The sequence below is a fragment of the Camelus ferus genome, chromosome 6, assembly GCF_009834535.1.
Source record: "Camelus ferus isolate YT-003-E chromosome 6, BCGSAC_Cfer_1.0, whole genome shotgun sequence".
NCBI lineage: Eukaryota > Metazoa > Chordata > Mammalia > Artiodactyla > Camelidae > Camelus > Camelus ferus.
In genome coordinates, this window is record NC_045701.1 from 36,727,602 (window position 1) to 36,755,253 (window position 27,652).

Consider the following 27,652-nt stretch of genomic DNA (forward strand, 5'->3'; position numbering starts at 1 on the left):
CTTGTTCTTTTTGAAATAATAATCGCTAAGTAAAGCATTATGTTTTAACCTATGTTTACAGTATGTGATTTGATGACCACACTCATGAAAGCACAAAGCAAAGCAATCCTTTTTCACCTTAAGTATTCCTACTACATTCTATGGAATTCTCTATTCTCTGCCTCTCCTCCACTCTTGTACTCTCTATTGTTTCAAAAATAAAAGTCCTTTTACATCAAATTCTACCCTCTGCATATTCTATACATTCCTATCTTTTCCCTCTGTCCTTCCCCTTAAAATCAACTACAAGTTCTCCCTATCCGGTGATCCCTGCAGAGAGTATCCTTGGTTCAGAGTTCAAGGTTGTCTGGAGACAAGAAAATGAATTAATACTACTCCAATATTCTGAGTCCAAGGTGCTACACCATCTTTCTCTGACAGCTCAATGGCTCACCCAGAATTTTTAGCCAGAGGGAGTAGAAGAACCCCACAGGAATCTAGAATTTCCTAAGAGGCTTATAGGTAGATCAGTATTTCCTAAAGTCTTCTCTGGCTAAGCAAGAGCAACAAGAAACTTCAGGTCTTTAGAAATCCATCTCGTGACTGACAGCACAGGAATACATTTAACTTTCAATATGTAGTTCTCCTAATTCTCTCTCATTCATATTTGGTTTCCAGTTTACTTCTTGCCAATTTAGCAAAGGTTGCAAAGCTATACTATTGATGAATTGAGTTTCATGGAGTTTATGCTTTAAAAAATATACTCAGCTCAGTGTTAAGTAAGGCTGCAAACTTGTTGCTTTTGGTCATAGGCATAGCAGGCAAAATAGAGGGGAAGACCTGAGTGACAGGATAAGGTAGGAAAGGACTTACTACTTTTGGGTTACTTGCCACAGTGACAAAATACAACAAAAAAAAGCGAACATATGACCGAATGTTAATTATTTCATAGTATGTCTGATGTACAATTTAAAAAACATCGAACAGACAGGATGGAGGTATGTGGCATAGCTGACTAGGGTGCTGGAGTGTAGACTCATGACATCTGACTTATGCAGCTTTCTGAGGCCTCCTTGATATGTACAAGTGATACTAAGGACATTTGCAACTCCTTGTCATATGACAGCATTCCCAGGTAGCAATCAAGGAGTGAGAGGAAGGGCATGTTTAAGCTATTCATGCAACTCAAATAATGTAGTTTATTTGGTATTACATAACATCAACCATTAAAATTCCAGTACCAAGATGAGCAAACGTCTGCAAAATTAAGCACTGTATTATAATTGCTCATCTGAGATGAAAAACAGGTGTTTAACTCTCCACACTACAGAAGAGATTATAGAAAATTATAAAAGAATTCATACAATGAATGTTTCTAAAATCTCATAGATGAAAAATATCCAAAAGGACCCTATTTTATTTTCTAGAAAACACTAACAAATTGAAATGTTAGATAAAAATATATTTTATGATGCTCTTATTTTCCAACAAAGGATCACAGTATCAAGTTTTATATTAGTAACTTCATACTCACCACATTTTCTTGAATCTGGCAATTTGATACTGAAATACTCACAGAAATATCTCCTGGAAATACACGTTAAAAATACACAAAAGAAGTTAAGAGAGGTAATCAAAAAACAAGTAAACACATGCTTATTAAACAAGCTGCAGGGCTGTGTTAAAATCATAGCAATAAGATTTTTCTAGGAAAATGTCTATTTGAATATTTCTTTTACAATTACAGATTTACTTTGTACTTGGCTTTGAAAAATATTTTGTCAGTTTAGATTTCAAAATCATAAAGACTTGGGTTCAAATACTAGTTTGCCATTTTGTAACTCTGGTACAAGCTGAGACAACTTAATGTCTGATTTCCTCACCTGTAAAATAGGCAAATCGTTAGTGTTGACCTACTGGGATTGTTTTAGGCATTAAAATAGAGACCTCACATAAAGTGCTTAGCACCCAAATAGGCACATATATTCTATTAATACATACACTGGTTGTAGAGATCAATTAAAATAAAGTCATGACAGATCATCAGATAACACACTGTGATGTGAAAACAGAGGGTTTCCCCCACAAGCTTCAGTATTAATAGCCATTATGAGATTTTAAGTTACATTTTTAGATAGATACTACTCTAAAATATCGTTTAAAAATTCACCGTCAATACTTGATCCTGATTGCATTTTGGTAAAATTGATCTCATTTTACAATGAACAGAGATTTTTTTCCTGGGATAAAATTATACAGACTTTCCAAGTACACTGCACACTAAGTATTCTGCACAGAGGACCACGTTAGGTGGTTCTGAGGACACACGTAAACTCAGATTTGCGAACGGCAAGACTGGCATTACAGATCAAGCTCAGATGACTAGATTACTTATTCTATGACCAGTAGCCCTAGGTTTCTGCTATTGCCTAATACATTGGGTTTACAAGAATTTGTTCAAATTTTCAATATAAAATGAAAAAATAAAGTAGGCTAATTTAATGAAAGAAATATCTTAGCGTGTGTAGCAGCTTTTGTCTAGAGACCCTATGTTCTCCAATAAACCAAGTCATCCCCAAAGAGGCGTTCTTCATCTGTTCCACAGATTGTCAGGAAACTAGCAGACTCACTGTGCAGGTTGGTTCCTGAGCCCACGGAGGAACCCTTGGGGATGACGGGCATGAGGGCATGTTGGATTGCAATCTCCCACAGCCTGGCCACATCTGCACCGATGCCACCGGTGAGGACGCTGCTATTTGGAGGTGGGCTGGAAGGATTGACCACATTTTCTCCCACGTAGTACACAACGTTTGCTGTAGTGATCTCGAAACAGTGAGGATTGGCCCCACTAAGAATTAAAGCTGACGGTTTTGCTGGTTCCAGAGATAAAATTTCTGATAAAGGAATTTCCTATGGAAGAAAGAGTGTGCTAAATATAGTTATCAAAAGTCTGTACGCTTTCAAATGAAATTCATGCCAGGGACATACAAGAAATGACATGACAACCAGCCATCATTTACATAAAATGATTTTATAAGACACAGAATATTACTAAGAAAAATTCAAAAACACCTTTACTAGAAGAAACTTTATCATCTTCTTTCTCCAGAAAAATTTAAGTGAATTTTTACTTTGCTCATGTGGCAAGAATAAATATGAATAAGAATAATAATTTTGAACCTGCATCAAAATCTAAGACTTAGAATATAAACAATAATTTTTATAACTGTGAGGTAAAATCATGGCCCTTTGAAATACATTTGGGTATGCATAGCTGTTATTAACTTTTAACTGTTCCTTAAGGCACTGAAAATGAATCACATAATTTGATTCAATAGATGTTAATATAATAATATAGCCACGTTAATAGTTATAGTGAGGAAAATCACAGAGAATGGTTTTAAAAGCAGTTGCTTTTAAGACAATTTTGATGTTAAAAAAATTAATCACCACATTGTCTTCTAGGACGTATGGAGCAATTAAGAAATGACAACTTTTAAAACAAATTTTTAATTTAAAACTTAATGAGGTTTCCCTTTTCTGTTAGATCTGTGTAAAATGGCCATGGAGAATGACACCAACTATGCTTGAGCCTGCATTAATTTTGAAGGAGAAAGAATATGCTGTTTTCACAATGAATTTCTTCTCGAACCATGTTTTACTAGATGATACATTATGTGACATCTGTACTATTTCATGCAGAGAGACAAAATGAAAATAGTTGCCAAACTTTGTTCTAGAGGAAAGTACTCTTTATGAATGTTGGCAGTACTTGGAGAAATCATACAATATTTCTTAACCCCCAGTGATGTTGATGTGCTGCAAGGCTACAGAGGAAAAAGAAAAGCTGAATATAGTGGATTTCAGGACTTTACTTTTAGCTAATCTTCCATGACCTTGAATTTTCTATTTAAATCACACTTCTCTGCTAAAATAGACAATTAAGCTTCTTCTCTCCTGCCCCTCACCCCACTATCCCATGGGGCTAGAAGCATTCCCCAGAGAAATTTGAAGTTCTCAGATGACTATCATGGGTTCACAACATGATTCCCCACCAAATGTGTAAACTACAGAGAAGAAAAAATTTCTCTGGGAGCAAGCACAGAACCAGTCATGCCTGTTGGGTGTATTTTGTATTTCTGATACTCTACATTCCCATGAGAGAGCAAGAGGGGGCATGGGACTCCAGTCAAGAAAAAGCCACCCTTACCTTGTAGTACCTGCTTCCTGTGTCATTTTGAAAGAGGGTAATACATTTGCTATCCAATCTCCAATAGTGCCGTTTCCGCTGAAACAGAAGTTTGATTCAGTATCTTTTAAAAACTTTAAAGACACCCAAGATTGATAAAATCAAAACACTTTCCCACTAGGGACATATAATTTGATGGTGGAAAATGCTTGGGCTTTGGACCAGGAAGACTCACACTCAATTTCAAGATTCTAGAAGGTGACTGACTACTCAGCAAATGCGTGGGGAGTTTGTGCGTCTACATCAGAGTTACAAATAATAAAGGGGATAATGTATTAGCACCATGAGAGTGCCTGGCATTTAGTGCATGCACAGTTAATAGAAAACACCAATTTTAAATTTATTTGATGGCATGAAGAGCGAAAGGTGGATTTGTAGCTATAATAAAATAAAAAGGCTTAATAGAATATATAATATTTACATATTCTCATTATTTTAGAACATAACACATGCCATGCTGATCCAGTTATACTGGCTCCCATTAGAGATGGAAGAATTTGGAATGTTACAGCAGAACTAAAGAATACTGTGCTGGATGGCAAGGTTGACTCCGTGGCATCAACTTAATGACATCAGGGGAGTGTATCCATAACTTGACCTTCTCTTAAGCTCACTGAAAATCTGAACTTGTATGATTTGGTGATCAGGTCCTTGTGTGTCTGTCTGTGTATATGTGTTTCTTTTCAGACCCAAAAACCCTAACACTATTCTTGGTCTCTTCCACCACCTATCTTAGACCAGCCAAATACACAAAATATGCTTCAAATATTTTATACTATGTCTAGGAAGGACTGGCTGGGATTCAGCTGAGTCCTCCAGTAAGTCATGTAAATCTCTCTCCAGAAAAGGAGGTTGAGATTACAGCTAAAGAATTAGGTTATAGGTGTCTATTTATCTAAAGAAATGAAGGGAATCCTATAGCTGGGAAGTGATGAGGAAAACACTATCAAGAACTGAGAAACGCATATCACAAAGTGTCAATTAGTTTAACTGAAACATAGATCAAATTTTTTCTCTCTCACACATATGCACAACCTCATTCATCAACTATTAGGAAAATACAAAGTAGTGGACAACTCAGATTACATAAAAATTAGAATGTGTTGTCTTTTACCTAATCAAATACAGGATCACTGTATTCCTGAATAGGTCAGTTTTTAAGTGAACACTTAAGGATTTAAGAATCATATAATAGCTATCATTGTTTTTTCTCTCCCTAAAATGCAGGGCTTTAAAAGAAATTCTGAATCACAGGGGAGCCCTCTGAAAGCACAGCGTGCTGTTTTCATGGCTGCTATAAAATGACAGGTAGACATTCAAAAGTTGTTTAGAAATCACTTCACGTGGCAGAGGTCAACGACTGTTTCCCTGAGATTGCTGTCTACACTTTTTCTCTAACTCAGTTGTTTGCTCAACTACATCAGACACCCAGAGACTATGAACGTGCCCCACTGCATGCTGTGCCCTGCTGTGCTGAGGTTTGCTCCCGGGAACTCAGACATCCTGTCTCCACAGGGCGTCAGCAAGGCCTCTAATGAAAGCTCACGAGCGAAAATCGCTCGCTGCAGATCTTACCAGCGTGTCCTTGCTGGTGTAGTGGACCATCCATCCTTCTTTCATCACTGTGCTGCTTTTCCTCTTCGTGTGTTTGACGGACTGCACGACTCTCATGAGTGGGATGTTGCTGCTTGTTGATGGACTTGAAGAGTCAAAATATTTTAGGATATAAGTTTTTAGATAAAGATCTTCTTTTCCTGCATAAAACCTTATTTCAGCTATTTCCAAGAGAAAATAGAAAAAAAATTTGCATCCCACTTGTAGTGAAATGTATCCTCAGAGTACCATGGTTCAGAATCCGGATTACTCGGAATCTGTCATTACATGACAGGCGCTTTACGTGAACACCTTAACAATCCCAAGGAGGGTAAGAAGCACCCTGGTTTTCAGGTCAAACTACAAGGCGCTCATTTGGGGTAAACATCAGGTAGTTCCTGTCTTAAGTGTACTGAGGCCACAGTATTCAGAATTAACCACAGAAGCTTGTTTACTTACTACATACTACAGGCAGATATATTAATAATTTAGAGATAATATCACTTGACACGAATTTCAGTCTCTCTCTGGACAATTTCATAAAAATTAGAATCTGCTGTTGAAACTGTCTTTTAAATATCTACTGCTCATGGGATTATGCCCATCTTTCCTTCTTTTCTTTCCTTTCTGTCTGTCTCCTCCTTTCTCCTTCCCTGCCCCCAACAACATGCCCCCTCCTGGCCCCAAACTGATCTTTTGATACTAAAGAAATATACACCTTCAAAACACAGATGGGTCAAAATACTAGTATTTTAAAAATATTTCTCGTGCCATTAAATGGAAAAAAAATCCAGTTATTCTATTGCTCTACTCTCATGAACAATTTCAGTCTACCAATGAACAAGGCATTTGTAAAATGGACACAAAAGGAGTACACTTTATAATATAAATGAGAGGTTTGCAAACTATCTTTGTAAAGAGCCAGGGAATAAGTATTTCAGGCTTTGCAGAATACTTAACTCTGCCATTGTGGCACAAAACCAGCCGTAGACAGAGCGACGAACGGGCATGGGTATGTTCCAATAAAACTTTATTACAAAACAGGTAGCAGCCTGATTTTTTGCCATATTGTCCTAACCACTGATATAAAAAACTAGTGATCACCTAGAAATCAAAAAGTATTGATGATTAGATCACAAATATAAAATTCCACATACTTCTGAAATAAAATCAAGATCAGTTAAGTCCAGACAGATACAATATTTGTAATAGGGGCCAGCTATAGAGTAGATGGTGTCTGCTGAGGTTGATCCTTGATCTTTGTATTTGCACACCATGAATTTTGAATACCTATGAACTTAGTAGTAAATCTGTGGTTTACACATGTGTATCCCTCACATGCAAAAGAAAATGGGTCAAAGAATGAGGCAATGCTAGGAAAGGATGCAAACCACACTTCTCCAAGGGAATCCAAAGTTAGGAGTCTCCTCTAGAGAACATAGCTCGTTCATAAACAAACTACAGGGATACCTCGGAAATATTGAAGATTCAGTTTCAGACCACCGAAAAAAAGCCAATCTGGCAATAAAGTGAGTCACACAAATTTTTGTGTTTCCCAGTGCATATAAAAGTTACGTTTATCCTATACTGTAGTCTTTTAAGTATACAGTAGCCTTATGCCTAAAAATGTATATACCTTGATTAAAAATAGTTTTTTTTGCTACAGAATGCTAACCATCATCTGGGCCCTCAGCGAGACATAATATTTTTGCTGGTGGAGAGTCTTGCCCCAATGTTGATAGCTGTTGACTGATCAAGATGGTGTTTGCTGAAAGCTGGGGTGGCTGTGGCCCTTTCTTAAAACAGAACAGCAATAAAGTTTGCTGCATTGATTGACTCTTCCTTTCACAAATGATTTCTCTGTAGCATGCAAGGCTCTTTGATAGCATTTTACCCATAGAACTTCCTTCAAAATTGGAGTCAGTCTTCTCAAATATTGCCACTGCTTTATCAACTAAATTTATGTCATATTCTACATCTTTTGCTGTCATTTCAACAATCTCCACAGCATCTTCTACTTTTCATTTCTACCACATCATCAGTTACTTCCCCTACTGAAGTCTTGTACCCCTCAGAGTCATCTATGAAGCTTGGGAACAACTTCTTTCAAACTCCTGTCAATGTTGATATTTTGACCTCTTTCCATGAATCATGAATATTCTTAATGGCATCTAGAATGGTGAATCCTTCCCAGAAGGTTTTCAACTGACTTTGCCCAGATCCATCAGAAGAATCACTCTCTATGGCAGTGATAACTTTATGAAATGTATTTCTTAAATAGTAAGACTTGAAAGTTCAAATCACTCTTTGCTCCATGGGCTGCAGAATGGATGTGTTAACAGGCACAGAAACAACATGAATCTCATTGTCCATCTCCATCTGAGCTCTTAGGTGACCAGGTGCACTGTCCATGAGCAGTAGCATTTTGAAAGAAATCTTTTTTTCTGAGCAGTAGGTCTCAACGGTGGGCTTAAAATATTCAGTAAACCATGTTATGAACAGACATGCTGCCATCCAGGCTTTGTTCTTCCATTTATAGAGCACAGGCAGAATTATATATATAGCATAATTCTTAAGGGCCCTAAGATTTTCAGAATGGTAATAAATGAGCACTGGCTTCCACTTAGAGTCACCAGCTGCAGAGTCAGCCTGTCCTGTGAAGCTCTGAAGCTAGGCATCAATTTCTCTCTAGCTGTCAAAGTCCTACATGGAACTGTCTTCTAATATAAGGCTGTTTCATCTACACTGAAAATCTTTTGTTTAGTGTAGCCGTCTTCATTCATGATCTTAGCTAGATCTTTTGGTAATTTGCTGTAACTTCTATATCAGCACTTAAAGCTTCCCCTTGAACTTCTATGTCATGGAGATGGTTTAGTTGCTAAAACCTTGTGAAACAATCTCTACTAGCTACAATTTTTTTTTCCCGCATCTTTCTTTTTTTGCAGTTTTTTTTTTTTTTTTTTTTTTTTGCAGCTTCCTCATCTCTCGCTGCCTTCATAGAATTGAAGAGACTTAGGATCTTGGTCTGAATTAGGCTTTCCCTTAAGGGAATGTTGTGGCTGGCTTTATCTTCTATCAAGACCACTAAAATTTTCTCCATACCAGCAATAAGGCTATCTCACTTTCCTATCATTTGTGTGTTCACTGGAGTAGCACTTTTAATTTATTCAAGAATGTGTTCGTGGCATTCACAACTTGACTGATGGTTTAGCTCCAGAGGCCTAGCTTTCAGCCCATCTAGGCTTCAGACACACCTTCCTCACTAAGCTTAATCATTTTTAGTCTTTGATTTAAAGTGAGTGACACGTGACTCTTTCACTTGAACACTTTGAGGCCACCGTAGGGTTATTAACTGCCCTCATTTCAATACTGTTGTGTCTCAGGGAATAGGGAGGCCTGAGGAGAGGGACAGAGACAGGAGAACAGCTCGTTGGTGGGGCAGTCAGAATATACACAGCATTTATCGATTAAGTTTACTTATTTATACTAGAGTGGCTTGCCGTACCCCAAAACAATTCTAATAGTAACCTCAAAGATCACTAAACACAGATCATTGTAACAAACATAATAATAATGAAAAAGTTTGAAATATTATGAGAGTCACCAAAATGAGACCAAGAAACACAAAGTGAGAAAATGCTGTTGGAACTATGGCACTGACAGACTTGCTGTACCCAAGGTTGCCACAAACCTTCAATTTGTAAAACACACAATACCTGCGAAGTGCAATAAAGCAGAGAGCAATAAAACGAGGTATGCCTGCAAACACACACCTTAAGTTTGTTCTATAATAGATTAAAACATCAAAGAGCTTTAGAAAATACCACATGGGGCTCCACCGTTTGACCAAGGCTGAGAGTGCAGCCCTCACCTGATGGTTCTGTTGGCATCCTCGTGGTCCGGGTCTGCATCCTGCATCTCCCCACTGTCATTCTGGCACTCTGCCATCACCATCTCAGCATCTTGGACCATCGCCTCTTCCATGTCATCCATGAGCCCACTGTTTCTTTCACTGTCATTGTCGTCACTCCCTTCTTCCATGACCACATCAGACTCTGCCCCAGGGCTAAGCAAATCTAAAAACAATTGTTTTGCACCCATGAAGACAAGCCTGCAATCCTGGAACCAGGACTTAACAGAAAATTAGGCAGTCTTAAAACAAATCAATTGAAAGCCCTAAAAAAATAGTTATGTGAAGAATTTTTCTCTCACTTTCCTTTTCAATTTCAGTTCACTAGTATTTGAATTTATGAGGATAAATGTATAATTTTACAAGCAGATGCTTGTTTTCTGTGCCCCTGAGCCTAAAACATGACAAGTCATGGAAAGCCTTGGAAGGAAGCCAAGGGTAGGACAGAAACAAAGTGCTAGGAAGCAAAGTGATACCAGGCACCAGGGAAGAGGAAACTAATCTTATTTCAGTAGCACAGCCCTGGCGGGAAAAAGAAATACGTGGGAGGATGAGGGAAATTTTCACATGCAGGGAGACTCAGGACCATTGATTCTCAAAATGCCAGTAACTTTTAAAACCATGGATTCCAATATATTAAATTGGTCACATAAGCAGCAGCTTTTAAATATGTAAGATATTTGAAGTAATATTGAATCCTTCATTATATAGTTGATGGGACACAGCAAATTATAATTACTTACTAATGCAAAGTACTTATTTTAAAAATAGAAAATAGACTGATCGGAGACCCTAGCCTCTCAACTTTGGAAAATTCACATTTTACTGGATTGTCTTAACTTTATGGGAAAATACAATTTCAAAGTAATCAACATAACAAAAACTACACTGTCTCTCCTTAGTTCTAGTCATAAAGCACACATTGACATTTCCTGGGCCTGAACAAAATCCATACCACACGCCACAGAAAGTAGGAAGACTGCCAAGCTTTCCTTTTTGGCAGCTAATTTATGCATCTCCAAGTGAGAAACTACTATGGGAATGTTTTCCTAGAGAGCTTTCTCTTCCTCTTCTTCTAGGGAAGAAGGCTGGAGAACACAGATAATCACTTGTTCTTCAGGATTTTAGCAACAAAAATACTCAACCTGTTTCTCTGGTCCTCTATCACCAGTTTTCTTTCCAGAGGAATCAGAAAACTGACAACAGCTTGAACATATAATGCAGTCTACTCTCCATGGAAAAAGTTAGCTTCGGACACTAAGTTAAATATTTGGTCAGAACCCACTAGGAATACTATCAGGGAAGAAAATGTGAGCTGTTCCTTTAGGACACAGCATTTTTTCTTAGAATTCCTTCAATGTTAAACTATGCAGTTAAAGTTTTCCTAAAGGGATGTCCCCAAACGTAGAAGAAGATATGTGGTTTTTAATTGTTTGAATTAAATTTCCTTGAATTATTATTATTATGAAAGATGCAGGTTAACAAGCACAGATATAACGGGAAGAGTAACTGGGTGGAGGAAGGAAGTGGGTAACTATTTCCTGACGAGTCAGTCTCTGTGACAGACAGGGAAGAAAAGTTAACTTCTGTCTCAATGCATGGATTGAAAAGGATGAAGAAAGAGGGTGAGAGCTGTAATAGGCATTCCAACAATTTCCACATTTCTGAGTGAATTAGAGTAGGCGTATAAAATAAGAGAGCTGGGGAAGACATTCTGGATATCCAAGTTTTCAGTACCAGGTGGTTCACCACGTAAAAATCAAGAAAATCTCTGGTCTGTAACAAAATTCAATGACGGGTACTTTTCTACAATAAAGTTGGACAGAGGTAATAATTTACTTTGGGCTCGATCACAAGTATGTGAACTGAAAAAACTAAAAGTAAAAAAATCCCACTAAGTCCTAACTGACACACGCCCTAAGAGGGAAAAAGCATAGACCTGACGGCTGACCTTTCACCTACCTCCGTTAATGGTCACTTCGCCAAGGCAGTTGTTGGGTACTTTTGGTGCACAGCGTTTGTGACAGTTGAATCTGCAATCTAATCACAGTGATTTTAAAAGAAAACAAATAAAAACCAAGCATTCATCAGAAAGAGAAGTTACAAAAAAAGATTGTAATTTCAAATGGATGAGGATTGATTTAAGGATCAAACTTGGGCTGGTGACAACTACTTGGTGGCATGATCATTCTTACCTTTGCACTGCAGGCCCTGCCGGAAGAGGCCCTTGAGAAGCTTCTTGCAGTACTGGCAGACCGTGGGCCGGGTGTAGGAGTGGATGACGAAAGTGTGCGGCACTTTTACTTTGGACAGCAAGATCTTGTCGAGCTGGATGGGTCGTCCAATGTATGACTGAGAATTCGACCTCTTCTCTCGACCAATGAATGACTCTGATGGTGACTTTTGCTACATGTTTGAAAAACAGTTCAGGACAATTAGACATGAGAGAATATCTGATTTATGTATTTATGTATTTTAAAATCACATTTTTTTTTTACTGTTGAATTTAGTGGTTTGATCCTTAAGAATATGAGAGAAATAAACTAAAACTATGCTTCTGTTCAGTAATGTAACTTATTTCCCAATAATTTCTTATTTGAGTTACCTTGATTTTACAGTCTGTAAAGAATTGGAGATTAGACTATTTGAAACAGATTTCTAGGACTTTCAAATAATTTTCAGCTTTTAAATTCCATTAGTTTTAACACAGAAACATAAAGTTGAAAGCAAACTAAAAATGGTTCTTGACACCATTGTACATAATACTTCACTGACATTTTCTAAAGTGTTTCATGTAGAAAATGAAAGCAGTTCATGAAGACAAAATGTAAAAAGTAAATTTCTCATCTGCCCAATACAGTACTTCACCTGAAAACGGCCTATAGTTTTTTTTCTGCATTCCCTCAAAGAAAAAAATAAATATAATTTAAAATTATTCCTCAACCATATAAAAGTAAAGGGTTAAAAGTATACTATCTTTTTTTTTTTTCAAGGGGGAATAATTAGGTTAATATATTTATTTAGTTATACTGGGGCCTGAACCCAGGACCTTGTTATGCTAAGCATGTGCTCTATCACTGAGCTCTATTCTCCTCCTACTTTTATTTTTATAAATGAAAAACACATAGTGACTAATGAATTATACAAGACACATAAATATTAGTGTTTTGGCTACAATTATATCTCTGTTCACTCTTGTCTCATTTTGGAATTATTTAATCAGTCCAGCACATAGATATTTTAAAAGATTAAAGGAGGTAAAATTAACCATGTTTCCAATGTTTCGGAACAATTTCATGGCATATCTTGATATCATGTTAATATACTTGGAAATCATCAGAAAAAATGGTATTCTGGAATCACTGAAATAAAAGTTGAATTGAACTGCTTTTTAATAGTTATTATAAATTATGTATCTCATTTATTAAGCTCCTACTCTTAGTAATCATTGTGTTAGGTGCCTTACAAGATAGGTCTTATTATCTATAGTTGAGGTATCTAAGCTCATTAAGTTTTAAATACATTTTTTGGGGTCAAATGCTAGTAAACAGTTTAACCAAATCATGAATCTACATTTGTTTGCTTCCAGAGCCCTTGTATTAGTCAGTTTCTAATTTGGAATAATCACCAAAAAGATGAGAAACAAATTATATTTACATACAATTTCCATCCATTTCAATGCCTATCTTTGCCAAAAGTTAATGCCATTTATTGCCAAATGGGAAAATTCTGATTTGCAGATTGACTAGCTGCAATAAAAAGAAATTCGAAATGACGTTCTACTTAGGGATATTATATCTTCAGTTAAATTTATAATTTTAATTCCAGAAAATAAAACTATAAAGCACAATTACTCTGGAAAGGCTCTCAACTCTTGTCGAGACATCCAGGGAGCTTTTAGAGATAGGCCAAAAGTTTGCCAAACCAGAATCACAACTATATTGAATAAATATCTTCAATGGAATTGAAAAATAATTAAATCCATAGGGTTAGGTCCCTGTTTTAACTATCTCCAACGGGCCAGTTTTAAGAATACACTAAAATGAAACGTGGTATTTTTCCATAGTTGGAAAGTTTCAACACTCAGAATAAAAGCCGACCTGATGTCACACTTTCTGAGCAGACTTAAAATGTTCTCAGATTGGAAAATCGTGTGAAAAGTTGACCAAATCACCCTTCAGTTATTTTCCTTAATTTAAGAGACTTAATTTTGGGCGGTGTGAACAGAGCCAGTTGGAGGTAGGACTATTCACTGGCGTAGGGGAGGACTATACCGTGGGGCAAATGCACTTAGTAGAGCAAGAAACAATCTGATAAAATGGAATGTTTTCTTTTCATCCAACATGGGAACACTCAAATAAACACTGCCATAAACTACAAGAACCAGAATTATTCTTGAGAAGTCATTTCATTTATTACCTTCAAGGCAGGATTACATAAGGAATTTTAAAACATTACATGAGTTTAGGGAAAAGAAACTGGCTGTTACTTTGTGGCCCAGCGTCTGTACTACACACACATTCAGGCAATGATGAGATTCACACAGCTACATGTGTCCCTGGCACAGGGATAACAACTCTCAAACCACATAATTTATAGCGTGAGAAATTAAGACTTTAAGAGCATTAAAGATATAATAGTAGTCTAAGATTTTAATAGCATTAATAAAGAGTGCCCTCCTGTTGTTCATGACATTTTAAAACTAAGATTAACTAGCAACACAACCAGATAGACTTATCATTATCTTTTCTGATAGTTCCAAATATAATCAATCATTTTCAATGTGGCCTATATTTCTACATTAAAAAGTTAAGTTTTAAAATCTTTTCTAAAACTTTTTTTAGTTTTAGTTTTTTTGTTTGTTTGTTTGTTTGTTTTTTGCGGCAGAGGGTAGGGGTGTAATAAGGTTTATTTATTTATTTTTAGAGATGGTACTGGGGATTGAACCCAGGACCCTGTGTATGGACTTAACGTCAGTATAAAACTAGACTTGATTCAAAGGGTATTGCTAGCTTAAATAACAACCTTTTTGGATGTAGTGAATCCAAAGCAAAGAGATATTATATCATTGTATTTCTTCATTAACCTTACTTCAATTTTTTTTTTTTTTACTTATTTGTGTATATAATTATAACATATACAGTACTTTAGTTTTAAATAGGATCTTACCTTAAAGTTGGCTCTGGTAAAGAGAAAGTTCTTTCTTACCCATCAACATTAGTGAAGATTTTACTAGGTTTACTAAGTTAACTAAATGGTATTTCAATTAACTTCTACTGTTACTTGCTGTTCCAGTTTAGCACTGTGTATTTGGTATACCTGGGCAATCTGCAGCATAAGTTGTTTTTTTTTTTTAATGGGAATAGGGAGGAAAAATTGAAGTGTTTTGGAAAGAGAACAGCTACATTTTGTTTCATTCTGCTTCAATATTATGTTCAGAGCAAAAACTGGCTCAAAACTCAGAGAACAGATTTAAAATTCCCTTCTCTATAATTATGGTAAGTATATGCAGGAGGATGTGTTCCTAAAAATTTACATTAGCCTTTGGTCCTATAAATTGTTCTTTTCCTGAGTGGAGGAGTTTGGATCAAATTACAGGTGTGGAACTTTTGTGAGAACTGACATCACTATAGGATACGGTATTGGGATAGACTGATACAAATGATCTGATTTGGCAAATTACAGATGATGAAATGTATAAAGGTCTTTTTTGCTGTTGTTCTTAGTGTAAGAGGTATCATCATGGATGAGAGAGAATACTGGAATAAGAAAATGATGAAAGCTGAATTTTAAAGTCAGGATTAGATCTGATATAGAATAAAGATTATAGATTACATTTTTTTAAAGTCTGTGGTTTTCTGAAGTATTTATAACATTCTTATGCTAACTGTGTTTTATTTGAAATTACTGCCAAAGTTAAAACTATAGCACTGAACACCTAATTACAGAGACAATGCATCCTGCTTTTCTAAAGACTGAATTTGTTTTTTAACCTGGTGTATTAAATTGATGACTCAGCAAGTTTGGAACTATCCCAGGAAATGACTGCTTAGATTACACTGTGGAAACTCCAACTGCCAGCACGTCTTTAAACATTCAACAGGACTCTGAAACAATTTCCCAACAAGGTCTATTCCATTTAGCAGTTCAAAATGAATTCTCTTTAGTAGTAAAGCTAGAACACAGAGGGGGAGAATTTGCCTATACTTGTGGTTTCTTCTTGTCATCTTTGTAAAAATCAAATATAAGATTTCTTGAGAGATAAGTCACTCTACAAGAAAAAATTCAAATGAAAACTTCTCCTATATTAAAATATTTATGTTCATTAACTAAAATGCATTTCACAGACCCATACTGGGGACTGAATTTTGGGGTGACATAAACTCCCCTTGAGTTAAAGTGAAATCAAAAAGTACAGAACACTTTAGCTTACACGTTGACATCTCTTTTTGGACTCATCACTTTCGGGACTCTTTTTGGTCTTAACCATTACACATTATGCTCCTAAGAGAAGGACAGTGTCTTAATCATATCTGTCCTCTGTTAATGGAAAGAACTGCCTGGTACATGATAAATAGTAAGCACTGCTTGACTAGAACAAAAATGAATGTTTTCAAGAAGTAAATGCATGCAAATAATGAATGAGACATTTCAATAGAAATGTACAAAATACAGGCTGTAATATAAGCATCTTACAAAATTTAGTACTATATGCACTGTAACTTTGACGCCCTTGCTCTACAGGATTTTGATTGTAACAGAGTATAATAGCTAAAGATTTTTTTTTTTTTTATACTGTACTTGTCTGCCTGCTTCTCACCTCTATCTGGCATGTCCAACATGATTACACAATTTATCCGAACTCTTCTGCTCTGGAAAGAGGAGGAAGGCAAGCTCAAATACATGCCTGTAGGCTGTTATTATTAATGGGTGTTAGGGATGTAACAGAGAATGGTGGAGACTACAGTAAATTGGAGAGGACAGGCTCAGTTTAAAAAGTATGGCTTTGGCTCAAACACTGCTAATGGCTGCCACATGAGGATGAAAGCCCCTTGTTTCCAGGTATCTCAGCTTTGTAAGAGAAGCAAAAAGTCTAGTTGTTTTATGAAATAACTGTGTTTCTAAATATTAGCAACTCTGAAAAAATTTTGAAACACTGTGCCAGTCAACTGATTCGGGGAATAAACCAGTTCATGGGGAGTCTGAGACAATGACATAAAACAATAGACAATGACATAAAACACTTCCTGTAACTTTTTTATGTGCCAGATTCTTTTCATAGCGATTTACATTCATTATCTCATTTAAACCTCATGACCACCAGGCTTTTTAAAGATAAGGAAGTTGAATCATAGAGAGATTAAATCATTTGCCCAAGATCACACAGCCGAACTGGGCACTCAGGTAGTCTTGTTCCAGACGGTAATAATTATTCCTCTCTTTTTAGTCTCTCCCAGCTCCTACATTCCCTGGTTTTTGTTAATATAAATATAGAAAGCATTTTCTTCCTTTCAGTTAAGTTGTGAAGGAAGAGTTCATAGGAAACAATGAGAATAATCAAGTGATAGTATGTTCTATGTGCCAAAATGCAGTGTGAAAATATTGTGAACCCTTAACCCTGACCTACAGAGAGACTTTCAGGCAGCTCATCTGTGCTCAGAGGATAGCATCTGAGTTATACATGTTTGTTAGAGCATAATGACTAGCTGAATAAACAGCTTCTATGATATAAGTATCACTCAGGTGCCTGCCTACTTCCCTGTTCAGGAACTGTTATGCTTAAAAGATACCAGCAAAACTGTATGAAAACAGATTCAACCCAATAGTAATCCTTTATTCCAGAAGTTTTAAGATCTAGCATTTTTCACTATCATTCAAAGAAATGTGCAGAATAGCACCTTATGACAGTTTTCTCCTATTGCCATCAAGATGGCTTTATTTATAGTTGGCAAGATATGGAAGCAATCTAAGTGCCCATCAATAGATGAATGGATAAAGAAGATGTGCTACACACACACACACACACACACACACACACACACACACAATGGAATACTACTGAGCCACAAAAAACAATGAAATTTTGCCATTTGCAGCAACATGGATGGACCTGGAGGGCATTATGCTAAATGAAATAAGTCAGACAGAGAAAGACAAATACTGTACGAGATCTCTTAACATGTGGATTCTAAAAAATACAACAAACTAGTGAATATAAGAAAAAAGCAGCAGACTCACAGATACAGAGAATGAACTTGTGACCAGTGGGGAGAGGGCGGGGAGGAGATGCAATATAGGGGGAGAGGAGTAAGACACACAAACTCTTAGGGATAAAATAAGCTACAAGGATATATTGTACAACATGGGGAATATAGCCAGTATTTTATAACAACGACAAGTGGAGTTTAACCTTTAAAACTGTAAATCACTATACTGTATACCGGTATTTTATATAATATTGAACATCAACTATACTTCAATAAAAATGATAGATCTGTCTAATTTAACAAGTGTTTCCTAGGACAAATACTACCTAAAGGCCCAAGTCAGATGCTACAGGACATATAAAGGCGAGTAAATAACGTCTCTGTGCCCAATGAGTTGATTATCCAATAGAATTCTGGACACAAAGTAACTGTTACCATCAACAATAACAATATGTGCTCTTCCCTTCTTCAGGCATAGATGGCTCTGTCTTATTCTTCAGACTTCAGGTCACATACCATGAGGCCACCAGACCACTCAACTTCTTGTCGGCTTCCCCTCCACACTGTTATTCTCTGGCGCATCATCCTGACCCATCACCGCAGCCTACAACTGTCTTATTTACCTATTTGTTTACTACTTCTTTACTGTTTCCCTTCAGTAGAATATAAGTCTGTGAGACGGGGAGCTTGACAGTTTTGTTCATCACTGTATCAGCAACTTCTCGAACACTGCCTCACACAGAATAAGCGCCCATAAGTATGATGGTTTGAAGAAAAGATAAACCACTCCCATGGTGGAGATGGAGCAGTTGTTCAGAAAAGTAATTTCCTGAAGAAGAGGCATTTGGTGTGCATCCTGAAGTGAGCCTTGACATGCAATGACTATGTTGACTATTATTACCAGTTAAAATTCTGTTTAGGACAACTCAGTCCCCCTAATCTTTGGGCTGCCTAGAGATTTCTTTCATATACTCTGAAACCTGTTTATCCCACTTGGAAATGATTATTTAACCGCCCCCCCTAGTCATTGCTATCATTGCTAGTAAAACATAGCTGTGAATGCTTAGTCTGAGGCTATTTTATGAAGCAAAAAGGAACGATCAACTTCTTTTAACAACACTTACATGAGCATATCAACTTTCCCATGGGGAGCCTGGGATTTTCCAGCCTAGAGCCGTTCTTGGACAACAGACAAGTGTGAAGACCCCTGGGAAATGGAGTTCACATAGGAACACCCATGTTTCCATGCCTTATAACTCACTGAGTAGAGGGTACAGTGTTTGGAGAGGTTCAAATTGTTCAGTGCTATCCTGTTACAATTCTGATTCTATATGCCTTGAACTATCTGCCAAGTGCGCCAGATAAATGAGTTTGGCTCCTCAGTTGGATACCCTAAATATATAGCATAAATAAAATCTAATCAACACCTTTTCATAATAGTGAAAAGGACTGCTACAGAGCAGGAAAAAGAAAGTGTGCCCCCTGCTTAGTGGTGACGGATGCTGTTTTGCAGTGGAGAATCCATTTCTTAATGTTTGCAGCAATTTGTGAAAGATTTCACAGTAGTAACATAAATAATCTCTTATTAAAAATACAAGGCAATCTGGATTTGCTGAGTGCTAAAGTAGTCTTGGAGGTTACATTAACTTTTATATTGCCTCACTCTTTTCAAGTAAACAGAAATATAGGGTAAAAGAACCTTACTATTTTCTTAAGCAATCCAACCTTTGCAGGGAAAGCACTAAACCTGTTGGAGAATTGTTACAAATTACAGGCACTGTTCCTTCAAAATGTCAGTCACCAGCATACTACAAATCTGTGGGTTCCTGGAGGAGAGGGGAGACATAATACAAGTAAGATTACTTCTCTTTTTACTTGAAGGCAATACAACCTTAATGCCGCACACTATACGTTTATAAAATAAAAAAGAAGCATTTCCACTGAGGAAGAAGATAACTTTGCATGTCAACAACTTCTGCTCTGGGGCCTCGAGTGTCAAACTTGATTTACATATAGAAAGTAAACTGGAAGGTAAAGAGATTACGTGGAAAATTGAAGAATATTGATTTTAGGGACATGGATTCTCACAGTATTTGACCCTGACTGAATTGACAGCTGGCTTGGGTTTATGAGCTCAATGGAAAGCTTAATGAAATAATCTGAAACAAGGCTTTCCCCTTGATTACTACTGCCTTGGAGACACCAAGGAGAAGCTGGAAAAGCATGCCACAAATACAGTCCAAGGCTACAAAGGTCAGAGCCTCTCCCTTCAGAAATGGCCCATAAGGATAACTTCACAGTATTTTATAGGATTTTAGCCTCAATAATCAGTGATGAACATGTAGCATATATGTGTATGTATGTGCACATGTGCTTCTGAAACAATATGGTACAACCAAAGACTAGATTGTAATGCAACTTAGCTAAAAAAGAGAGAGAAAAAGATGAGACTTTTTCTTTACCTACCAAAAAAAAAAAAAAAAAAGCTTTGAGTTTTAAAAGTATAGGACAGCACTAACTCAATGAAATTATATCACTCAGTGATACTTTTTAGTGCACAGCTACAGAGAAACAGACATTTCCAAAAACTGGGCTATTTGGAGATACGTATTTTTGTTCATAACTTCTAGACAGTGTTTCATCTTGCATTTCACTATGTTTACTATCAAAATGACAATACTTTTACTCTTCTTGAGAAGGGAGATAGAAATTCATCTGACAAGACAGAACCAAATATCAAAAAACCAAGTCCAATGGATACTGTACCTAAATATTTCTGAAAACACAGATAAACATTTTAGAAGCTAAATTATCTACACAGTTTCTAGAAGTTTACTTTATAGTACAAATTCCAATCATCCACTTTCCTCACTCCTCCTCGTTATTATTTTTTTCTACACAAAACTTAATTTCTTTTCTGGGTCTGAACGCTCACGGGGATATACAAGCTTTCCAAGTGATAAGGAGTAACCTTTTTTCAAAGTACTCAGCTAGGAGCTCAGAAATCACGACTGGTTAGGAATTTAAGAAGGGACTTAAATTTGGCAGGCCCAACATGACATTAGATGGACACAGACGGCCACTAAGCAAGTGCCTGCTGATGGTAACAAGGTGGGTGGAGTAGCAGGGTTGTTTAGCGTCTTAAAGCAAAGAGCTATGTTTCGTGTCTTAAGGTGTGCCTGTACGGAGTGTTATGGAAGCCAAGGGACCTTTGTGAAGTGAATGCAGGCCTTTCAGAGCCTTCACTAAAGATCCACTTGTTCTGAAGACCTGTACATTTTGGAAGTGTGGACAGTGGTATATGATGCCTCCTTCCCCAGTGGAGTTCATGAAGAACTCTCCAGCCATGTTCCTATTTAGAATTACATACCTGGAAGTCTATGTTGAGAGCTCATGAATCATGAATTAATAATGTACATACGATAAGCCAAACACATTAAATGGAATCAGGCAAGAGCTAATCAGTAGCACATCAAAGCAGGCCTCACATTCTTAGTTTCACTGATGGGCTCCTTCACCACAAACGTACCACTGCACATACTCTTCTGACTCTCAGGATGTGGACAGAAGTGCTGGTTAAAGAATTTTTGGATGTCTTTTCCTCACTTGAAAGTATACACTGCTCAGGTTTGAATTTGGAGAACTAGTTTATCCAATCATCAGAAGAAATCTTGCAGTATCTGGCAAATGCCCTACATGGAGGTAGGTCATGGTGCATATTTAAACAGAAAAAGTGACTTTTTAATTCAGATAAACCACCAGGATTCCTGGGACTCCAGAACACAAGCTTAATAATTAAAGTCCCCACTTCTAAATAGACTTTTGCTATTTTGGAAAATATCCTGGAAAATATTCAATTTGGCCAGAAATTTCATCATAGTTTCATTCAGGAACAGAAATAACTATTTTTTTCACCATTTTTTGCTTACCTGAAAAGAATCTACCTCGACTATTATAAAGCGTATCAGGATCCTATCCAATTACAGATACATAATGCAATACTAGTATTCTCTAGTCTTTGTTTACTTATTTATTTTTTAATGAACAGAAACAGTAACTGAATGAGTCATTTCAGGGGAAGATTTTCTAGGAAAGTATGCAGCCAAGACTTCTTTTTAGTACAATGCTTGTCTTAAATGTGAGTCAGTAAGCTCTGTGAAAATAATAGCAGTTTATGGCAAATTATTATTTAGAAAATATGTACCCTCGCATAAAAAGTTAAACTGAGTATTATCCAAATTTTATAAAAACTAAAGGATGTGAAGGGTAAGGATATAAAATAGTCAAACATAGGAAAAGCTTTTGGAATAAGCCATTTATTTCTTAATAATTTCTGTAAGGCAGTCTGAATGTTAAGAATTACCAAAAAGACCAGGCTAGTATTTAATTTCACCAAAAATAAATTCTCCCTAGAGGCGCTTAACCTCAAAGCTATAATAGTAAAACCTTCCTTAAAGCATTTAAAAGCACTTAAAATAACTTCATTCAAGTTCTTAAGTTTTGTTAAAAATTCCGTAAGAACTATCTAGCTTTAAAAAAAAAGTGTGCCATGAGTTGTATCTACCTTGACTTCAGCTCCTTTATCATTTGAAAAGACTATTGGTGTTTAATCTGCCTACACTGATTTATTTTCAATAGTATTCCATGTATAGTAAGATAATGAGTGAAAATTTGTTTTTCTCTGTGTTAAAATATCAGTATGGGAAGAAGACAACAGAAGCACACGTAAAACTAAAAATATAATTTCATCATCGATTAACAGAAAGAGGATTCCTGTCATAATGTATATTCCAAGCAACCAATAAGCAATTCAATAGACAGGAAATTAGCCATAGGTGAAATACAAATGGCCAATAAATATATGAAAATCTGTTTACCTTTTCCAGTAAAGAAATAATATTAAGGAATAGAAATTATTTTATCTATCAAATTAGTAAAAAAAAAATACTTCTAAAATATTAATAAAATCAGTTGTTGGGAAGAGGACAAAGAAATGGAAACTCAAACACTGCAGTCAGTGGAGTCATAAATTTAAACTTTTGCAACCTTTTATAGAACTATTTGTCAAAAATGTAAATATTCTTCAGTTTACTTGAAGTAAACAGTTTACTTATAAGGATATAACTTACTGGATTCATTCAATAAATATTTATTGAGAAACCTACTAATACTTCTACAAATCTGCAAAAAATACATGTAAGGATGTGTATTTCAGCATTGTTTAAGAAAAAGGAAGCAATATCATCAGTAGGAGAGATTAATTAATATATATCACTGTGACGTAATACCAGGAAGCTTTTACAAAAACGTATTTGTCTGCATATTGTTCATTTCTGCAAGTCCACAAGGGCAGAGACTGATCCAAGTTTTGCATCCTGCAGTTACAAACCTGAAAGCGTAAACTGACTAGTTCATACTGGACCTGGAGCCAGGACCAGGATTCTTGAACGATTCTGCAGATCACAAACTGTCACTAAAATATTCCTCTGAAATATTGGTCAAATTTTGTGAATCATTTTCTTTCAAGATATTTATAAAGAAAAAAGAAAAGTTTATTACCTTTTCAACAAACGCGATATAAACGACCTCAAGAACAATAGCTTATGCAGAAAATTCATCTTATTTCCCTCAGGAGCTATCCCGTGAAGGCCTGGCTGTCTCTAAGTTGTGCACCTTCCACAGAGGAGCACACTACTGTTCAGTCCTCCTTTACACAATCTGCTCCCATTTCAGTGTAGGAGAGGGAATTGCAAAATGCTTCCTGTCCTCGTTTGGCTTTATTCCCAAGGGATAATTTGAAGGGAAAGATACTAGTTTACATTTAAAATTATATCTGGAAGGCACTGTAAATTACAAAATTTAAATTTACAAGAATATCAAAAATTATATTGACCTAGCATTCACCCTGGACTTCTCTAAGTAGGGCCATATTTTGAACCAGGATGATTTTCCAAATATGGAAATTTACCATTATTGAAGCAGACTTCTTCATTTTACATCTTAAGAATCAAGATATCTTGACGTGTCAATTTTATTTAACCCAGAACATGTTCTGGTTGTGTTTTCGTGAGCTTTCTTTGTTAGAGTTATCTTAGCAAGACCATCTTAGAAGAGACAATAATAATGGTATTTGAAATTTATACTCATGAAGGAAAAGAACAATATATCAACTCTCAATTCATCAGAGGTACAGAAAGAAGAAAAACTAAACATTAACAAGTCAACTGGTCAAAACAAGCTATCACAAGAAGAGGGCCCTGCTTTAACGCTTGCTTCTCCTCCATGATTAGGTTTATTAATTGTTTAAAATAGATAGAAAGCCAATTTTGGAGGATATATTTTCCATATATAATTTCTTCTTGGATTGAGATCTTGATATATATACTTGCATACCATCCTTTTAAAAAGTAACTAAATAGACTGAGATAATATATTAAGGATTCAAAGCTCCTTTCTTGAAAAGTTATATTCATCTTCAGGCAGTCCTTGTTTTTGACTTACTGTGCCAACCAAAATTTGTGGCTATTGGGATGTTGACCTCACTTGGCACAGTTCTGTGGTAGCGAGCACCAGGACACAGTTCCAACATGCATGCATTTCAGGTAACCTGCCACCAGGTAAAATGAGTGTTGACTGTATTCTGTTCTATTCTCAACTAGTTTGCTCACTTACATAGAAAAGATACCAGTGTTATGGAACCAAGTAATCTGAGGGCAAAATTTTATCTGTTAAACCATCTATTAGTCTAATGCCTGCACTGCTCTGTCTTATTGAGTACTGTGAAAACGTAAATAATAACAACAGGAAAAGACAACAACAACAACAACAACAACAAAACCCCGTGGGCTTTCTGCAGTTTAATAGGTTGGATTCTGAGCTAAATTCTGAGCCAATTATTCTCATTAATATTATAATGTTGGTTTGCAAAATATAGTTAGTACCTACCTCAAAGCCAGGACTCACAGGAGACTGAAACATGAAGTTGTAAGAGTAAAAAGCAGACAAAGGTACAGAATAAAGGGAAGAAAAAGACAAGAGAACAGTGTTATTAGAGGAAAGCAATGCATGTTACTCAATAATATTATTTCCTATACATATGATTTTAAGAAAAAGCAAAATGTTATACTAATCAGTCTTTGTGGCCATAGAAACATCTAGGTTGGAAACTGCTATTTAACATTTAAATGGAACTAGAGATACTAACTCAAGGTTGCAAAAACACAGCTTACAGTTTTGAACTGGCTGAGGTTAAAAAAAAAAAAAGATCTACTTGTCACCATGTCAGTGATGAAAGATGGTTCATACACCTTGTTGAAAATAAATTACAGTCAGAATGAAGCATTTTGACCTTTAAGTGAAAGATTAGATTTTCTTCACAATAATTCATCCTCTCAATGGGAAAAGAAAGAAAAAGGTCATCAAAGTAATCAAATGTGACATAGTTGTCATCTGCCTGCAGGCAAGAACAAGCTGATGAACAATCAGTATCAGTCAGTGCTTTACAAACCTGGAAAGTCCAATAATGGGTTAGAGTTTTAATGAGAGAAATATGTCGACAGTGTGTTCTTTGCTTGATTTAGAGTCTTTGCTGCTTATCATTGTTTTCTGTCTGATTTCATTCAAAGTGAAATACAATTCAAAAGTAGAAAGGTTATTATGAATTTTTTTAAGAGGAGAAGGAGTATCAATGAAAAATGTTAAGAAACAGCTTTGGTTAAGTAGACGCATATCTGGTAATTTATGCTGAATATGCTCTTTTTCATCTCTGTTCCGTCAAGCTTTTGGGGGCAACTCTATCTGATAACTAGAAAACAAATGAAAACGAAAATATAGTTGGCTCTGTCTTAACAAAAATGCATGACTGTGTTTTGAAATCAGTGACATTTCCAGGGCTGAATAAACCACTGCACTTTGAGAAAAATCCTATTATCTGTTCTCTCAACCCTTGTATCCTAATTTGCAACCTACAGCTAACTCATTTTGTCAGAGACTTTCAGAAGTGGTGTACATTTAGATTGAGGTTGTGCTAAGACTGCTATGCAGTAACCTGTTAGATTTATGGATTAACATGAAGCATGTACAGAACTCAGGGGCAACAACCGCTCATTTGGCCAGATCCAAACATGACTTTGGAGGAAAAAGTGTAACTACTCAAATGTACTTTTATGGGACATATTCATACAGAAGTGGCAAAGCTTTCTTTTGGGAGAGGAAATCAATCAAGTTTCTCAATTTCTATAATAAGATACTATCCTTGTCATTAACATATCTGATATCCCAAAGATCAGAATTTTCCTCCAATTTGCAGTCCTGCATGGCTCCGTTCTGGGCCATCATCAGAATCCAACTTCAGCTGAGTGCTGTTCAGAGCATGTAATACCTGGTGACAATTTATGCAATGTGCATTAATTCACTTATTCCTCTAAATTATCAGCTCTCAAAGTGCATGTTTTTCCCCATTAGATATTCCTAGGTTTTATGAGAACGAGGGATTACATATTTGAGCCAATTTAGGAACACTGATTTCATTATTGCAAGGCTTCTGAGAACCATAAATATGTATAATGAATACTGTGATATCTGGTACCCGGATAGGCCAAGAAGCATTTCCCAATCTTATTTGACTAGGAAAGTATTTTTCTTGCAGAATATTTTATAGCACCATTATTTTTGAAGAAAAAATTATAGAAACACACATCTCTGTATTTCTCCCCTGTTATCAAATTAGAATCACCAGAAATGTCCACAGGTTATCAAGAAAAAGAGAGCCACCTATTCCTTTGGTAGTTGGTTGTAATTTTATACTAGAGTTTTGTTTTTATTTTTGTTTTCTCCTTAAGATGGTCGTATGAGTCACAGTTTTGTAGCTGTGGTGAAGACTACTGTAGAAAATAATGTTGGTTACGCAAATGACTACTATGTGTATATATCAGGATGATTTGGTATATTACTTTTCATTTAGCACTCAAATAATTTATTTCCCGTTACAGAATAATGTAATTTCTATACCCCCATTTTCTTTAAATTGACTAACAGAAATCTCAGAATTAACTTTAATTATTAATTATTCTGACATAATATTTCATTCTTTTCTCACACGACTTGTGATGAAGAAACCTAATGACCTTCTAACTTGCTATTTGGACAGCTACTTGTTACTATCATTTCCATTTCCAAAAACATTTTTATTGTGGTATAATTTATATGGAATAAAGTACAGAAAATTCTAGGTGTACAACCTGATGAGGTTTCACATGTAACCTCTACCCAGAACAAGATATAGAATATTTCCAGCAACCAGAAGGCTCTCTCCTGTTCCCTCTCAGTCGGCATTTGACTAAGATGAACCATTATTCTGATGTCTCTCACCATAAATTATTTTTTCTCAATTAGAAATTCATATACTGGATTCATAAGCATATACTTTTTTGTGCCTGTTTTTTCCCCCAAAATATTATTTTGTGAGATTCATATATGCTGTTGAGTGAATCAACAGTTCCTCAATTCTACTGCTGTATTGCTGTATACAATTCCATTGTATGATTGTACCACTATTTGTTTCTAGCTTTTAGCTACTGTGAATAAAAATATTAAAGGCATGTTTGTAATGATACTATTCACATTAGCATCCCCTCAAAATGAAATACTTAGGTATAACCCTAACAAAATATATACAATATCTATCTGAAGAAAACTACAAAACTCTGATGAGTG

The 27,652-nt window shown here is 36.0% G+C and overlaps 1 protein-coding gene across 2 annotated transcripts in view; it reads right to left on the reverse strand.

The window, feature by feature from the left end:
• The window catches only part of PRKD1 (protein kinase D1), a 281,949-nt gene that overhangs the window by 44,699 nt on the left and 209,598 nt on the right, over nt 1–27,652 (reverse strand). The window contains exons 5-12 of one of the 2 annotated variants that reach the window (XM_032481810.1): nt 24,884–24,907; nt 11,927–12,137; nt 11,694–11,771; nt 9,693–9,897; nt 5,804–5,927; nt 4,190–4,267; nt 2,610–2,889; nt 1,514–1,566 (exon numbers count right to left, since the gene is read on the reverse strand). In XM_032481810.1, the coding sequence (XP_032337701.1) occupies nt 1,514–1,566; nt 2,610–2,889; nt 4,190–4,267; nt 5,804–5,927; nt 9,693–9,897; nt 11,694–11,771; nt 11,927–12,137; nt 24,884–24,907 (1,053 nt within the window). The remainder of the gene's footprint in view (nt 1–1,513; nt 1,567–2,609; nt 2,890–4,189; nt 4,268–5,803; nt 5,928–9,692; nt 9,898–11,693; nt 11,772–11,926; nt 12,138–24,883; nt 24,908–27,652) is intronic. The other variant, XM_032481811.1, reaches the window with a different exon arrangement.